General features: G+C 53.4%; 3 protein-coding genes and 1 non-coding gene across 4 annotated transcripts; 2 read left to right on the top strand and 2 right to left on the bottom strand.

The window, feature by feature from the left end:
* Positions 1-462: 462 nt before the first annotated feature.
* On the bottom strand, positions 463-3,322 carry ACO1O0_004160 (transcription factor domain-containing protein; the record flags this gene model as incomplete). Its single annotated transcript, XM_083193601.1, has 2 exons — positions 463-2,675; positions 2,737-3,322. 2 exons carry the CDS (start codon positions 3,320-3,322, stop codon positions 463-465), a joined length of 2,799 nt encoding a protein of 932 aa, XP_083050549.1.
* Positions 3,323-11,577: 8,255 nt separating this feature from the next.
* Positions 11,578-12,423, top strand: MRPL4 (mitochondrial 54S ribosomal protein uL29m; the record flags this gene model as incomplete). The annotated part of the gene is made up of 2 exons (XM_083193600.1): positions 11,578-12,102; positions 12,169-12,423. The coding sequence occupies 2 exons, from the start codon at positions 11,578-11,580 to the stop codon at positions 12,421-12,423; spliced, it is 780 nt and encodes a 259-aa protein (XP_083050548.1).
* Positions 12,424-13,533: 1,110 nt separating this feature from the next.
* On the bottom strand, positions 13,534-13,624 carry ACO1O0_004158. The gene has a single exon. It is a non-coding gene; the product is annotated as a tRNA-Arg (tRNA).
* A 1,009-nt stretch (positions 13,625-14,633) lies between these two features.
* On the top strand, positions 14,634-16,505 carry GDI1 (GDP dissociation inhibitor; the record flags this gene model as incomplete). Its single annotated transcript, XM_083193599.1, has 8 exons — positions 14,634-14,679; positions 14,780-14,804; positions 14,877-14,936; positions 15,004-15,031; positions 15,098-15,443; positions 15,503-16,042; positions 16,097-16,251; positions 16,311-16,505. The coding sequence occupies 8 exons, from the start codon at positions 14,634-14,636 to the stop codon at positions 16,503-16,505; spliced, it is 1,395 nt and encodes a 464-aa protein (XP_083050547.1).
* Between the last annotated feature and the right edge of the window lie 52 nt (positions 16,506-16,557).

Genomic DNA, 16,557 nt, shown 5'->3' with positions numbered 1-16,557 from the left:
CATCAGACCTCTACCAGTAAAAGGAGTCCCGGGCACAAGATCATCCTTGGCCATGAGCTCCCCCAGCAGGTCGTGAAGTCGCCGTGATCCCCACCGCCAGGACATTGCCGTGGCCGACAGAATTTCCTTGTCTATCGTGATCGAAAGTCTAATGCAGTCTCAACTCCGCTCCCCGTCTATCGTTCAACAATGCAGTGCGAAAACTAACCCGCCGCCGGTACCGCCCAGATGCAGAAAAAACTGCGAAGCATCCACTTCGCCCTGAATTCGCAAACACTTGCCGCCCAGTCCCATAGTGCCGGTCCGAGTCGTGAGAGAGAATAAAACAGGAAAATTGGGGAGGGTTTGAAAAAAGATAAGGGAAAACAGAAGGGCAAAACCAGAAAGACTCGAAATCAAAACATCAAATGTAACGCCGTTCGAATGCAGCCATCCCCCCAGCTTTTGGACAATCAAACATCGCTAGCCGCCCATATGGCCGAGTTCGGTCTTGACAAACGCAGTCTCAGCGTCCCCCACTACCTGAGGCAGAGGTCTAAAGAGTTTTGCCATGTCCAATGTCAAATCCACAGTTCCGTAGTCTTCATCAATTTCTCCGATCGATCCCAACTCTTCTCCTCTCGAGGCTCCGTCCCTAAGCACCCATTTCCGCACTGATTTCAACAGTGAAATGACCTGAATCAGTCGAGCATCTGCCGGCAACTGGAGGTCGGCCGAGGTCGTGAACTTGAGGACATACTTGGCTAGCCAGTAGAAATGGATCCCATCCCGAGAAAAGCCCGATCTTTTAGGATTGGCCGTCTGCGTGGAAGGAGGAAACTGGGTCACCATGTCCACGTCCCAGCTATACTTGAATTTGTCAAGTGCTGCACTCAGGGCCTTCAAGTTCTGGAACTCAATCTCCTGGCCGACTCCCTTCACTGGAGTCGCTCTTCCGCTAGTTGTCGAAGGTACCACCCAGTCGCCTGGCGGTGGTGTTCCGTTGTTGTAGAATGCCGCCCCCTTTTCCCTCGTCTGAGCGCGATAGATGAGCCCCATGATAGCGTGGATCAACACAAACTTCCCATACAGATTGGTACTACCCGGCTGGATCTGAATGGACGGGTGGAGAAGGGCCTTGAGAGCAGAACGGACCTCTGGCTGTGTGGTCCGTTGGGTCCCAAACGGGTTCTTGTCCCGTACGGCATCTTGTCCGAGCAAACCCAACGCGGCCATGCAGTCCTTGGCGGTATTTGCGTCCCAAGCAGCATCATCACATGGTAGTGGAATCTGCAGCTCCAGCGGGTCGACCTGAGGCAGTATGTTAAAGTACAGTCCCATGGCCACATCACCTAAGAATATCCCTATCATCACCCGAACCCGTCTCTCTTGCTCTATCCACAACTCCCAATCAAAATGATCGACGCGAAACATGGCGGGATCAAAGTTTGATTCATGAAGCGGGGAGTAGAGTGATGATGTTCGTGACAGGGAGAATAGGTTAAGCCGCCTGGCTTGCGACGCAAGAATCGGGAAAGTCTGTCTCGCTCGCTCGCGTTGCTGTGGGTTGCCGTTCCAGAGAGTCAGGATGGACATTATTAGGACCGCTTGAAGCTGTTCCGTGTCAGCTTTGTCAGCGTCTTGGCTGCCCGTTTCCGACAGATCGACGCTCGACAAGACCTTGCAGTCTCTCTCAAGCGCGATCCACAAGAAGTCCATCATCTGTCGCACGTCATCTGCATGGACTCGATCTGAATAGCACGCGCCTATGCAACACATTGCTGCGACCAGCCCGATATAAGATTCCATAACCTTAAAAGTCGGTAGATGAAGGACGGGCGTGTGGACGTGGAAATGAGTGTAGTTTTCGAGAAAGTCCTTGATATTGTCGGGCGAGAAGTAGAGGTTCATCCCTGCGAGGTGGGGATCGACGTTTTCGGAGGGAGGATAAAAGAGGTTAAGAATACGATCGGAGAGTTTGTTATACGGATTATGGATGTTGGATGGCATTCCCCAGTTCGAGTAGAAGGGGGCTTCGCCAAAGCTGTCGCCTGCCGGCCGCAGCTCGGAGGAATCAGGCTCGGTTTTGATTGCGGTCTGCGTCTGTCCAAGATTAGGAAATGTTGAATTGCTGACGTAGGATGGATGCGCACCAGCCTGGAACATCTGAGACCAATCAAGGCCAGATTGTTGGTTCGAGTTTGAACCGCCATACATGGGCATTCCGTTTTGACCCGGGGGCATATTGTAGCTCGGCATGGGCTGGTTGCTCATGGAGCTGGACACGTCGCTGCCATGGTACGGCTGCGAGGTGCCCATAACAGGTCCACCCATGCCTCTACGGTCAGAGCCATTAGGGTTGTCAAGCCTGCTGATGCTGCTGGACCTGGACAGATGGCTTTCAGAGCCCATGTTGTTCATGCCGTCGGAGACAGGCACCATGCCGAACGGGTGTCCCATACCGTCTTGGGGGGGCATGTTGTTCAGCCCATTAAGCTGGTTGAGGTCGCCCTCGCCCATACCAGCGGGCTTCTGGTTCTGGTTCTTTCTAACGTGAGCTTGGGGGTGGGACAAGTGGCTCACACCGGTGGGGTTTCCCCGGCGGATGGAGCACTTCTGGAAGTGACGCTTCAAAATATCACTTCGGGAGAACGTATCGCGGCAGAGCACACACATGTAGGGGCGGTCACCCGTGTCTAGTTCGGGATGGTTAGCTCAACATCAATGCGCTAGGACGGTCCAAGCGGTGGAACTCACGGCGAAGAAGATGGCGCTTGAGATGCTTGGCGTGGAGATAGGTCTTGGTGCAGTGAGGGCAGGGGAACTTTCCGTCAGCATCTTTGACGGGAATGACCGTGCTCTTGGGTGCGCCAGTGCCGGCGGCCGGCGCAGCGGGGCGGCCGGGGGCACTGGGCAAGATACCTCTGCGGCCCTGGGAGCCAACGACATGTGTCGGCTGCTCGCCTTCATGGACCATGGACTGGGGCTGCATCAGCGAGCTCCCTGGCCCGTAGGGAGAGGAGACGCCAGGCTGCTGGGACATGATGCCACCGGGAGGCATGGGGCGCAGAACCGGGGGGGCGCGGCTGCCCGCGGGAGCAGGCGCGATGGGCTGGGGCCCCGAGGAGGCCGTCGTCGTCTGCGGCATCATGGGACCAGAGGTGCCATAGCCCGGGGGAGGCTGGTACTGGTTCTGCTGGGGCATCGAGTAGATACCACGGCTACCCGCCGGCTGCGACGTCTGTTGCTGGTAGCTGGGAGGCAAGTTGTTTGTCGAATTAGGCGTGTTTGGGGTCCCAGGCGTTCGCGGCGTGTGCGGATTGCTCCCGTACATCGGCTGCATGGCGGAGGCGGGAGGCTGCAACGGAGGGAGAGTCTGCGGCAAGGGCGAGCCCGATTGCAGCTGGTGGGGAGAGATGGCGGTTGGAGAAGGATACGTCTGGCCCGCAGAGGTCGTGTTTATACCATTGGAAGAATATTGGGGTCCGTCCATAATACTGTACACGAGACGCGTGTGTTGTGCGTGGAGGCGACGTGAGAAGTGACGCCCTCGCTATACAGTCAAAGAAGTCGCGAGACTTCGGAAAAAGGCCAAGATGCAATTGAACCCGAAAGAGATGTGAAAATACCCGTGAGCGAAGGAGAGAGGCGTAGTTGGCGAGCTCGCGTGTGTGGATGCAAGAGAGCGGCAAGGTCCCAGTGAGGTGGATGAGGCTCGTGGCAGGTCCCTCTTGGGTGTGGTGGTGTTGTTCGGGGGGGGATGCTTCGGGGTGGAGAAATGGGTCTTGATGCTTTTTTATTTTTTGGCCGAAACGGAGCGCAGCGCAAGCGCAAGAACGACAGCTTCAAAGTTGTAGAGTGGGTTTTGTGTAAGGGGGGGTGACGCCGCCGACACACAAAAGCCGCAATGGTGGGCTGGACTGGACCGCACCAAAGTAGAACCGTTGAAGGGCTTGCTTGGGTGATGGGCTTGACGGGTTAGCTTTTGGGGGGCGGATGGATGGGTTGTGTCTGTGGTGTGGGTGGACACTTCAGACTCGCAGGCTGGTGCCGGTGGTTCAAGGTGGCAAGTGGGCCTGTTCTGCGTTGAAGGGGCCACAAAAAGAACGGGCTGAGATGGGTCCCAACCGGTCGATGTCGACAAGAGTAATGCACTGGTATCAGGAGGTAGCGCAGAGCAAAAGACTCAAGCCACACTACGCAACTTGCAGCACGAGGCTATGAGTCGTGGAGGCGATGATGAGGGCGACGGGGCGATGAGGCGTAGATGAAGAGAGAGGGAGAAAAAAAGTCGGGGAGTGAAGAAGAGGGAGGAAAGGACGAAGAGAGACGAGAGAAAAATAGAGCAGCAGCAGCACCATACCACACACCACCGCAGCCCGTGACAGACGGCGCCTGCCAGCACCTGCCGCTGCCACCGCCATGTCTTCAGTGCAGTGCAGCGCCCACTGGGCGCTGCACTGAGGACTGCCGGAATAAACCCGGACCAAGCTCACCGTCCGCTACATGTACCCTCCAAGTACCGCCCATGGTACTGCTGGTACCAGTACATCCGAGGGACAGTGAGGTCCTCACGCGTCTCGGAACATTTGCACGCGCCAGACAAATACTCCATCCAACTGTTGTCCGCCGAGAAGGGACGCGTTCGTGGCGTATCCGCTAGTAGCTACGTACCAAAGGAACCCCCGGTCTCTCTTGCCCCGGTTCCTTTTTCTTCCTGGTCAGGTGCCATGCAAAAAAAGATGCAGGTCCTTGCCAATCTCACTTTCTCGACGTCAGATTACCAGAATTGGCCTATCAATCTGTGGTATTGGGGGCTGCTAACACCTCGAATATCGACTGAGCTTTGACAACACCAATACCTGATGAGTTCGTCCCCGGATAATGATACTCCCGAGGACTCGAGATTTTGCATCTCCTAGCATTTGCCACGATCAACCTACCAATGAAACCTAGCCTCCTCTGCAATGGTCGGAGAGATTTTTTTTCAGATCCCTTTCTAGCTTTCCGGGCTCCCTGCACGCAAGGTCAGAAGGCTTGGCGTCGGTTCGCCTTCGCCTACTAGAAGGAGCTTTGGCTTCAGCACCGATGAAGCCAGAGTCGTTGGATGGGCCAGATTCAGTTGCTATCTGGCAGTTTTTGCGCCTCCTTCTACTTCCTGGCCTATCCCGTTTGACATTACTCGTGTGTGCCGCCACCATGTGTCAGTCGAAGACGGTCAACGTGTAGTGCTGGGTAAAACCGTCCAAACCCTGATTCAGCGGCATAAACGGATGCGGCTAATAAGTTTTCTTTTCTGACCCCTTTTGTCAGGCTTTTACACCCTTCCATCCAAACTCGCCAACAAGCAGTGGCGGATGACGCTAGGGGCGCACAATAGGCCGCAAAGACCCAAACTCAACATCGCAGCTGTTCAGTTTGCCTGCTCTGTCATGAATAGCATACGAGTACGAGCAGTAGCATCCACGGACTCTTGGATAGTCCAGTAGAGGGGCGGATGGTGGCATCATGAAGTCGTGGGCGAGGTACGAGCACTCAGGGAGCCAAGTATTCCTAAAGTACCCCACCCGTATCTGCAGCTCCTGCCTTCGATCCTCTTTCCCAATTGGCCCGCGCCGATCCCCTGCACAAGTACCAGGGTGCAACGACAAGCGGCCATGCCAGATGCGTTTTGGTTGCATCGTGGGGGTTCGCCGAGTCGCCGACTTCTGTGGTGAGGTCGGCATCGTTTTCCCATCATGAAATGGGTGGCGGTCGACCCTGTGCCCTTGGCCTTACGCCTCGGCTCGAGTTCATGATGATAATTCCAACGTGCATCTGGCGCTTCTCTATCCGTACGAGAAACGGCAACGACCTAACCGTGTCTCAAAGGGCATGCAAATTTTTGCCCATTTGTCAGCCCGTCTCGTCAGCGTCACCAACAGAAGCATGAAATCGCCATTTTGCTCTACAAATACAGTTCCGTGGGTAAGAAGTTATCGACGGGGGAGCGGTGAGGTTATATTAATAATGTGGTTGAGGCATCATTGGACATAATAATACTGGGCTCTCACGAAACTCATTATTCGGCTTGGATTCGTAAGTGATAGGTATATTATTAGTCCCTGTGAGCTTTCTCTGGGGTCTAGGTACTGCTCACATGTTGGACTTTACCAAGTGCCGTACAATCAGGGCAAGAAATCGTGCAACAACTTGCAAGCGTCAATACACGGCGATGCATGGAATGCATCCCGTCCGAGTGTCTCAGTCCCGTCGACACTTGATCTCCCCCAACGTCAGTCAAGCGGCAGTTTGGCGTCAGGTCGGCCTCGGAGAACAAACAAGGAGACTGGGGGATGGCCGTGCCAATATGGTGTCGGAGAGCATCAGTTACTATTCACAAGCAGAGGCAGGTAAAGAGTCGGGCACATGGGTGGTGAATGAATATCCTCATATGCTAGATGGCGCACTCGTCAACGGTTCAGTATTAGCGGCAACATTTCCAGCATCGCAAACCCATGCCGCATGGAGTAAATGGCGTTGACTTGCAAGACACAGCCTCCCGGCAAATGCAGTCGGCTCATAATGCGCCAGATTCAAGGCACACCAATGATTTGCAAACAAAACAGCTCAACAATAATGTCAATAGTAATACCGTTCGGCCAGAGTTGCCAACATTTCCTGGGATTTGCCATTAATTTACGCAGGCAATTGACGCTATTTTCCTTTTCGGCGACCTAAATTCCGCGCCAGAGCATTAGCATTGTACTCGTCCTCATGCTGATATGGAATGCCATGGCGTGTACGGAGTACCCCAAGAGCAGCAATTGAAAGGAAACCAGGAGAGCAGGGAGGAACCTCAGTGGCCAACACGAAGTCGGAGGATTGCCCGTTTGTACGTACCCCTTGCTGGTGAAACGCCATCGCCGGTGTCGGTGTCAGGCTCGATTTCAAGGCTACCTCTCCGTAGGTACCGTGGTTGATTGGAGTGGCAAGGACTGGCAGCGCGGCAGAGCGGCATGGTGTGAACGTGGTTCTACTACTTTGTATTGGTATAATCCTATTAACATTGTAGAACCATGTAGTATTAGGAGTAGTTAGAAAATATCCAATGTGGTGGACCCCGTGGATGGCAGCTCCGTCAGAACCCCTCCCATCCCGTCATCCCGCTGGAGCTGCATCTGAAGTTGGAGAAGGGCAAGGGATTCCTTTCAGGGTCGTCGCCCACGGCGACACAGAGGGGGGAGGGGCGCTGGGGCTGAAGCTTGGGGGGGAGAACCCTTGGGAGTTGGGGGACCAGAAAAAGCTTCGACGTTGAATCCAGAAGCCTGAGGTGGAGTTGTGGCACGGCACGGATTCAAGAGGCACATTGGGGAAGGAACCACCAAGGTCCACCAACCTGCCGGTCATTTTCAACTTTAAATGCAACCAAATCTCACCCGAGTCGCTCAAAATTGGTTCAGCATCATCACCAATTCTGCCCGCCCACCAACGACCACTTGACCAAATACCAAACCGGGGGGGGACTGATTATCTTCGGGAGAAATCGCTACAGACAGCATTCACCGTACTCCGTACATCGGACATTAATAACCGAAGCTGCCTTCCCAGCCAGCCAATTTTCCCTAGTCCACCGACCCTAGTTGCCGCTGCGCGCACCGTCGCCAAACAGGCCTTTGACGATCGTAGACCCCCCCTAGATTCAGGTTGGTAATATTAGGGGGTGTGAACTTGCGTGCGAAACGTCAGCCTGTGAGGTTTCCGAGACATCACCGGGTTCTAACATGGCATTACGGATATTATACAGACTCGTGTATACCTATGCACCCAATGCGACTCGTATAGGACAAGCGTGAATCAACAGATCAGGGCCTAGCGCGCCAGGGAGAGGTCATGTATTGCTCTCCGTCAAAAGTACGAAAGCGTACGAAGGGCAAGCGGCCACTAACGACCGCGCACCACCCAATAGCCACAGGCTACGGAGTACCTACTTGGCCAGTGATCGTCGGGGGGTGACAAAGTGGCACACTCATCATCTTCATCTCGGGCTAGTAGCCCAGGTCATCCGAGGAAAGCACGCCAAAGTCGAATGTGGAATTCGGATCCGTTCACGACATGCATGATGCACTTGCACCCCCGGCGCCGCAGCGGGAAGGATTGATTGTGACGCCAATCCTGGGTATTCGAGAATGTGCGGAGTCTCCGATTTAACCATTCTACCCAATGCTCATGCCTTCATTTCCCAGAGGCCTGGATTGATATTACGAACATAATGGCAGTTCCTTGTATCCCTGGACGGCATTACTCAATTCGGCAAGCCGGCTGTTTACGAATACGTCTGGTGCGCTGGTGTATTGGTGTATCGGTACTGGTGGCTGGTGGCTGGTGGCTGGTACTATGTACTGGCAGTCATGCGACTCATGCCTCGGTTTCAAAACAGCTCCGCACTTGTGCATGATCTGGCTAACGGCAATGGCGGCAATGTGGGTTTATTTTGCTGTCAACTTTCTGCCCGGTTTGCGCCAGGTCCCAACTGTTCGGCTCGCCCACCACCGAGAGCACAATCCACGGCGTATCCTAGTGGGAGTGTTGGTCCTATTGCACAGGTACCACAGACAGCCGCCGGTGGGCATTGTCCGTATTATCCACTCACCACCACTCGGCAGTAAAGTCATACTCGTACGTACCTAGCTACGGGGTTCATGTGCGGGACCTCGAGAAGAGCCTCAAGTGGAGAGAGAACTGCCGTGCCGGTTCTCCAACTCGACGTCTCCATTGGCCCCAGCCATCCACATGGCCTGGGTTACATAGCACACACGCATCACCATGGTATATAATATGCGTCGCGGCTACTACATACTACACAGTACTGCTATTACTATGTAGTATGTAAGTGGTATGTACGTTGAATCTTCTCTGGGCTTCTAGGAGGAATTACAAACCAGCAACGATGCACCTGAATGCCAACACCACCCTAATGCGAATGTGACTCCTCGACAGGTGACTACACTACTAACCTACTAGGTATGCCTGCTGCCTGGCAACATCGTCCAATGAGGGGTTGGCCGTGGTTTCCCTCCTGCTCTCCCCGAGTACCTGAGGTATGCATCGTGGCCGAGTCATTGTTACCTTAGCTCCGAAACCTCAAAATCATTCGCTGATGATAACAATTATGTACATTGTGCACATCACCTTCCTCTCGCGTCGACCACAGGTCTGACACAATCCGATGGTTTTCTCTGGAGAAAATTGTACTCGTATATCGCCAGGTCCGTTCCACATCCGTCTAAACTACCTCATTACGTAGTTGAGGATAATATACTCCAATAATAGTAGTAGTACCAGGTTAAATGCTAATATCACTGTGCGTGCGAACTAACATCTGGTACTCTGTACTCATGAGCAAGACGACGTCAATCGCTTTCGCCCCTCTCTCCCTCCCTCTCCGGCAACCACGGCGAATACCGACAGAGCAGATCGGTTATTCTGACCAACTTCTGCGGGCCGATTTTGCCCTGGTCGTGGGCTGGTCACGATAATACGTCACGTCCGCCTAGGCCTCCCCAATGAAGCCCGAGATTGCAGGGGTTCGGGGCCCTAGCGCAACCTTCTGCATGGCCACTAGGTCAATGCGCCATGGCCAGATTGACGAGCGGTCACAGTTCCGTACCCACCTCGCAAGTACCCTTCCAGTATAGCAATGTACCCAGCACGGGCGAATGGAGCTGTACCCGTACGGATACTTTGACGAGACCGCCAGAGCGCGAGTCGGGAGGTTGGGGATGCCTTCTGCTCCGTCGCAGCCACGTGGAAGTGGCTTCTCAGCTCGAGCCTCATGGCGCCGGAGCGTTTACAATACACAACGGTACGAGGATGTATTCGTCATGTCGCAGCCAAGTCAGAGTCGCCCCATTTCCCTGACCGCGTCGATGCAACGACCTGACGTTGGCAATGATGATGTAACTCCCTATCTCTTCACCCATCCCCTGGATTCTGCGCCAACGGAGTCTTCCGTTGCTAAAGGTTCGTCCGGTACTCCGTAACTCATATGCGACGGCCTAGAGCAGCCACCACGATGTCAGTCCAGGGTTTCTCGGTCTCTCTAGCCAGCACCAACTTGTCTGTCGTTTTATTAGCAGCAAGTCCTCCGGGAGCATCGCCACTACTCGTAGTCCCCGTATACTATCTCGAAACTCTATCAACTTCCTATCAACACAGGTGTCCACTCAACGGGGTCAGATGGAGTCATGGAGACGAAAGGCTCCATCGGATCTCGGAACACTTAGATTGGGCAGAGTGTATCCGCTTTCTCGACGTCGTGTGTATCCTCCGCGGGCAATAATGGCAGTAGGAATTCATTTGGGGTTATGGTTGGCGTTGGTTGGCAGCCATGGGATTGAACCCCTCGTGCTTGGCCCGCGGAACCATGCACCCACTCCACGGTGCTCCCACGCAGCCATGCTGTTTGTCCGACCCTTGACCCCAGGGGTCAGCACGTCTCTTCCCCGGGTATGCATGCCTGCGCTGACTGTCTCCCAACACCGTCCACTAGCATCACTAAGTAGGTAGGCATGCTGCCAAACCCAAATTGTACGGATATTCGTATCTGTACCTCCGCATCATGATTGGCAAAGCCCGCGCAGGGAGGATGCGTTTTGTATGCCCACGTTGAATTCCTAATGCGTGGTGACACACACATGACGATTATTCATCAGTTAGGCCAAGTCAAGTAATAACATTTGTACTGACTCGTAAACAGACGGGATATTTGCCAGAGCACGCGCATGTTTACTCGGCGCCTACTTTTGAAGCCGAGAGATATATCGTATAGCAACAGACGCGTCGTCGGCGGGCGCCTAGGCGCCGAGTGTGAGGAATTGAGGACCCAGCCATTAATAACACTTCCGATTAGCTTTCAGTAAATGACGGCAATATTTTTCTTTGGTTGAGTAACTTCTACGTAGTATTAGGCACCGTTGGATGTGCTATGATGAAAGTGCATCCTATGTAGGTTATACCAACCTCTTAAAGCAGGCAGGTCTTCCTAGTCATGCTATTGTAAACAACAATATGCCAAGAACCGACCAACATCACGCAGAGGCGTGGCCCTATAATCCAGGGCACAGGAACAATGCTAGACTTACAATTTTATCACCACAAGAGACATGGACTTGCCACAACCTTGAGGATTCCGCTGGGCCAAGTTCATCCCGTCACTCGGGGGAAGCATAGGGTAGGCGAAAGGCTACATCGAGATGAGCCAAGTCTCGTTGAGAGGGGAGGCGTAAATGCCATCGAAATCGTCGCCAATGTCAAGGATTTTTTCCGTATACAAAATTATTCCTATTAGCACCTTAGAAGTACGGATCGAACCTCAAACAGAATTTACTATCACCAGTAGTATTATTCCAGGATGATACTGGGAAGCTCAAGTGCTACAAAAGATATCACGTGACTAAGTCGCGGAGCCTCGTATGCCCGGCCGCCGAGCAACCCGCACTCTGATTGGGCGAAATTTCCCCTGTAGCAGACGTACTTTTCTTGAAGTCTGGGATCATTGGGGAGCTCACGCGACGACGAGGTGCCGATTCAACGTCCCAAACCGAGCATCCTTCCCCAATGGCGAGTCCCGGGGCACTGCGGCCTTCATATGGCCGCCTTCTTCAACCAAAGCACTCCCTCAGCGCCCTTGCGCTCGGGCGCAACCAGACACAAGCCGCCGCCTTCTCAACGAGCGCTCCGCTATGCAAGCGCAGAGCCAAGGTACGGGGCACCAACAGGGACATGAACCCGGGACGAGGCGTCAGCAGCATCTACCGCTCGGGGCCGCGCGAGCCTCTATCCATGTCCGACATTCCACTGCCGCGCCCGGTGGACTTCAAGCCCGAGATCAAGGTGGATGAGAAGCACGGACTTTGGGGCTTTTTCCCGGCGCCGGGCAAGCTGGTGTACACGCCCGAGGAAGCAGAGAAGCACGGGCGTGCGTGGAAGTTGGAGGAGCTGCGGAGGAAGTCGTGGGAGGACCTGCACGCCCTGTGGTGGAGTTGCTGTCGCGAGAGGAACATGCTTGCCACGTCCCTGGTGGAGCTGGAGAGGAGCGAGCTGGGCTTCGGAAAGCGGGAATTGGAACTTCGGGATGAAGAGGTATGGTGAAGAATTGCCCCTGGAAGACTGTGTTTGAACCCTAGATGACTGACCGTATATTGGCAGGTCCGGAAGACAATGGGGGCGATTCGACATGCCCTGACGGAGCGATATTACACGTGGGAGGATGCTACGGAGGTGGCCCGCTCAGACCCTGAGATCGACCTGAATGCCGGCGAAGGGCAGGCGTACAACCCATCGGCGTACGAGGACGAGTTCGAAGCCGCCGAGAGCTGGGAAGAGCCCAAGCAAGAGGGGGACGCCGCGTCGACAGAAGCAGCTGCGAAGGCTGAGGGGAAGACGGAGAAGCAGTCTGCATGAGGTACGGCCTCATGGGGGATCGCGTAAGAGGCTGATCAGTTAGGCATCCATGCCTCTGGCTAGCCACATGTATTTCTATCTGTACTAGATGGTAGCCAACCTCTGGTGTATCTGTAAACTAATTTATGATACTGTTTGGGCCACACAGGACAGCTAAAATTGAAAAGACACATCTGAACAAGTTATCATGGTGGTTCGGGGTGCGATAATATCGCTTGCGGATCTGTCCGGCTATACTAGTACAACTACTTGCAATAGCTCCTTGCAACGGTTCCTTGCAGCGGCTCCTTTCGATAATGGCATGTTGTCAAGCTGCACGGCCTGTCTTGTTTATTGCGCTGGGTCTTGCACTAGTCGATACTGGATTATCTATAAGGTATGGGGAGCCCTTGGGTCTTCCTAGCTGGCTTTTTTCTGGGGAATATAACCTGGTCCCTCGTGCGTGCCCTTGTTTCCTGCCCAGGGATGATTGTGGCATAATCATATCAGAGTGATTATGTGAAGTACTAGATCTACTAACATATGTTTTCTCAGTGTTCCACGTCGGAAGCCCAGTTGTGGAACCTGCCATCAAGAAACACTGGGACGGAAACTGAGCGTGGAACAATAGTGAACATATACTCCTTCTATAATATCAACGAAAACTAGCCTCCTATGATTGGGGAAACTCGAGATGCGGTAATTTGCATAGTAGATGCAAGACGAAATGTTGTGACATAAAAAACTTGTCATCTTTTGGGGCTGCCATAAGATACGACTTGAGGGTTCATCGGTTCTTTCAGTCTAAGTACCTAGATACGGCGAACCATGTTCACGCCCATCTGCAGTATTCGTTTATCTTTGCAGTCCCAGAGACACAAATAATAAAAAGCACAAAAACAAAAGAAAAGAAATTCATTGTCTGTCATAATTGGAATTTTTGTATATGATCGCCATCTTGGGCCAGCTATCAAGTGACCGGGCCTGATGACTACCTAACTTTTAAGATGTTACGAGTGGGCATTGGTTGGGGAGAGGGGATACTACTCGTAAAAACTGCAAAGGATAAATAAAAAGAAAAGAGAAAAAAAAAGGGTTTTTTTTAAACACACGGTTAAAAATAAATTATCAACCCCACGGCGAGGGTCGAACTCGCAACCTTGAGATTTCCTTTGTCTTTTGACGGTAGAAGTCTCACGCGCTGCCATTGCGCCACGCGGGGGATGGTCTTTTTAATGCAAAATTGTCGGTAATAATGAGCTTGAACGTACGGCGGCTTGCCGGTCCGATGACGAAGGTTAATATCCACCGTGTAAAGGGGGTTAACCAGTGGTAAAGCAAAACACTAGACATCCAATCTACAATTAGATTTAATCCAGCAGACTGAATTGTAAGAGACGGGAAAGCGGCCGACTGGGGCTCGGTCTCTCAGCAGATCAATTTACCGCGCAGCCTCAATCCCCAAATCGAAAAGCGAAACAGGTCGGGGGCTTGGTCCCTAGACTTTATCGGGAACGAGAAAATTGTGGTCATATCATCAGGAGTTCCTCAAACCGGGGCGGATAATGGTTATTCTCATACTAGGTAATATGTATGGCCCTGGGCTGAACCTGGTACCTTATGCGCAACAAGAATACATGTACTGCTACGGATACTCGTACTCGTTGTACTTACCTATTACCTGTACCGTACATCTGGACATAAGTCACGAGTCTGTTGGGAGACGCGGGGGCACTTTTATGGTCTATATTCTAGACCACGATGTCATTTCCAACGGTAGATTTGCTTAAATATACTATGTATATCTGAGACGCCAAGCGTGGAGCATATTAAGGCTGCTTAATTAACAGAAACTCTCCTAACCTGGAAGCTTGGGTTAATGCGGCTTGTCCATGGTCTGGGCCGAGGTCTTAGTAAACAATTAAACCAAATGAAGGGATCGACAACTATAAGGTGGTGGCAATGAATTTGATATTCGAGCTTACTTGATCTGTTTAATTGACAGGTAGCTTTGGAATTGGGGCTGCGCTGGGCATGGCAAGGATTTCCTCCCAACGTCTGGCTCACCGATGCTTTTAGCGATGGGCCCCTCCACTTGAAACCCCGCCTCGAGCTTCCATCAACACCACCTGGTCTCCCCCATCTGCAGTTCTCCATTTTGACTGCAGAAACTGTTGTCTTGCGCTTGTCTTACCCATTACCTCTCCCTCAAACCACCATAGACGCCTACCATGGATGAGATCGCTCCCGAGTACGATGTTGTTGTGCTGGGCACCGGTAAGCTTCTAACCCAACGGTTCGGCCCATCCCCACGCGGGGCATTTGGGGCAATCCGCCGCCAACAGTCGGGAGTTCGACTTTACTGACCAGATGCCAGGCCTGACCGAGTGCATTCTGTCCGGGTGAGAAGCTCCTGGACGCCGATGGCGATTGAATTTGGCCCTCAGAAACAGCCTGCTGACACCACCCCCAAGTGTTCTGAGTGTCAAGGGCAAGAAGGTCCTCCACATTGACCGCAACGACCACTACGGCGGGTATGATAGGCCACCCCAGAACCATCGCCCCTCTTGGATTCTTGCTGACCTACCTGTTCTTCTCTAGAGAGGCCGCCTCCGTAAACCTCGAGACGGTAAAATCTCCCTACCTCCGTGCGCGAACCCGTTCCCCGACCGACCTCTGACCGTGGCGAGAACAGCTCTTCAAGAAGTATGGCAACTACCGTGAGGGCGAGGAGCCGTGGAAGGCGTACGGCCGACTTAACGAATGGAACATCGATCTCGTCCCCAAGTTCCTCATGTCCTCGGGCGAGCTCACCAACATCCTCGTCTCCACCGACGTTACCCGATACCTTGAGTTCAAGCAGGTCACCGGCAGCTACGTCCAGCAGGGCTCCGGGCCCAAGGCCACCGTTGCCAAGGTGCCTTCTGATGCCGGCGAGGCTCTCAAGTCGCCTCTTATGGGTATCTTTGAGAAACGCCGCATGAAGTCGTTTATCGAGTGGGTTGGCACCTTCGACCGCAAAGACCCTTCCACGCACAAGGGTAATTACTATATGTAGGAATGGGATATTGATCATAGCCAGCTGACGCCTGTATGCCAGGACTCGACTTTAACACCTGCACGATGAAGGAGGTCTACGACAAGTTCGGTCTCGAGACCACCACTAAGGACTTTGTTGGCCACGCCATGGCCCTGTATCTCACGGACGACTACATCACGGCCAAGGGCGAAGCACCCGAGGCCATTGAGCGCATCCGCCTGTACGGAAACTCTGTCGCCCGTTACGGAAAGTCCCCTTATATTTATCCTCTGTACGGTCTCGGCGAGCTTCCCCAGGGGTTTGCCCGCCTGTCTGCCATTTACGGTGGCACTTACATGCTCAATACCAACGTCGACGAGGTTCTGTATGAGGGCGACAAGGCCGTTGGGATCAAGGCTACCATGTCGGGTGTTGAGAATATGAAGTTCCAGACGAAGGCCGGCATGATTATTGCCGACCCGTCGTACTTCCCTGGCCAGGCCAAGGTTGTTGGCCACGTCCTCCGCGCCATCTGCATTCTGAAGCATCCTCTGGCGGGCACCAACGACGCCGATTCTGCTCAGCTCATCATTCCTCAGTCGCAGGTCGGTCGCAAGAATGGTGGGAATCCCTTTACCTTGCACTGTACATCCCGCAACTGGCTAACCCCACCAGATATCTACATTGCCTGCGTCTCGTGGGCTCACAACGTCTGCCCTAATGGCTACTACATCGCTATTGTCTCGACCATTGCTGAGACGTCTGCTAACCACCACCTCGAGCTCCAGCCCGGTCTCGAGCGCCTCGGCAAGATTGAGGAGCAGTTCATGGTACAGTCTTTTAATCTACTCAGCCTATCGGTGCATATCTAACAAACCTCGTCACACAGGGTCCTCCTATTCCCATCTACGAGCCCACCGATTCTGGCGCCAAGAGCAACATCTTCCTCTCCAAGAGCTACGACGCCACTAGCCACTTCGAGACCACTACCGATGACGTCAAGGACATCTACCGTCGGGCCACTGGAGAAGACCTCAAGGTTGAGGGTCTCCGGGATGGCCTCACTGTCACGGAAGAGCCATAAATATGCACATGGAGGGTGGTGCGAGTCGGAGTCATTGCAATTCGCATGTGCT

Source organism: Amphichorda felina (assembly GCF_050947745.1).
Source record: "Amphichorda felina strain 45539 chromosome Unknown scaffold_4, whole genome shotgun sequence".
Classification (NCBI taxonomy): domain Eukaryota; kingdom Fungi; phylum Ascomycota; class Sordariomycetes; order Hypocreales; family Bionectriaceae; genus Amphichorda; species Amphichorda felina.
Note: the sequence above shows the minus strand (reverse complement) of the source record. Positions and strands in the feature narration are given on the sequence as shown.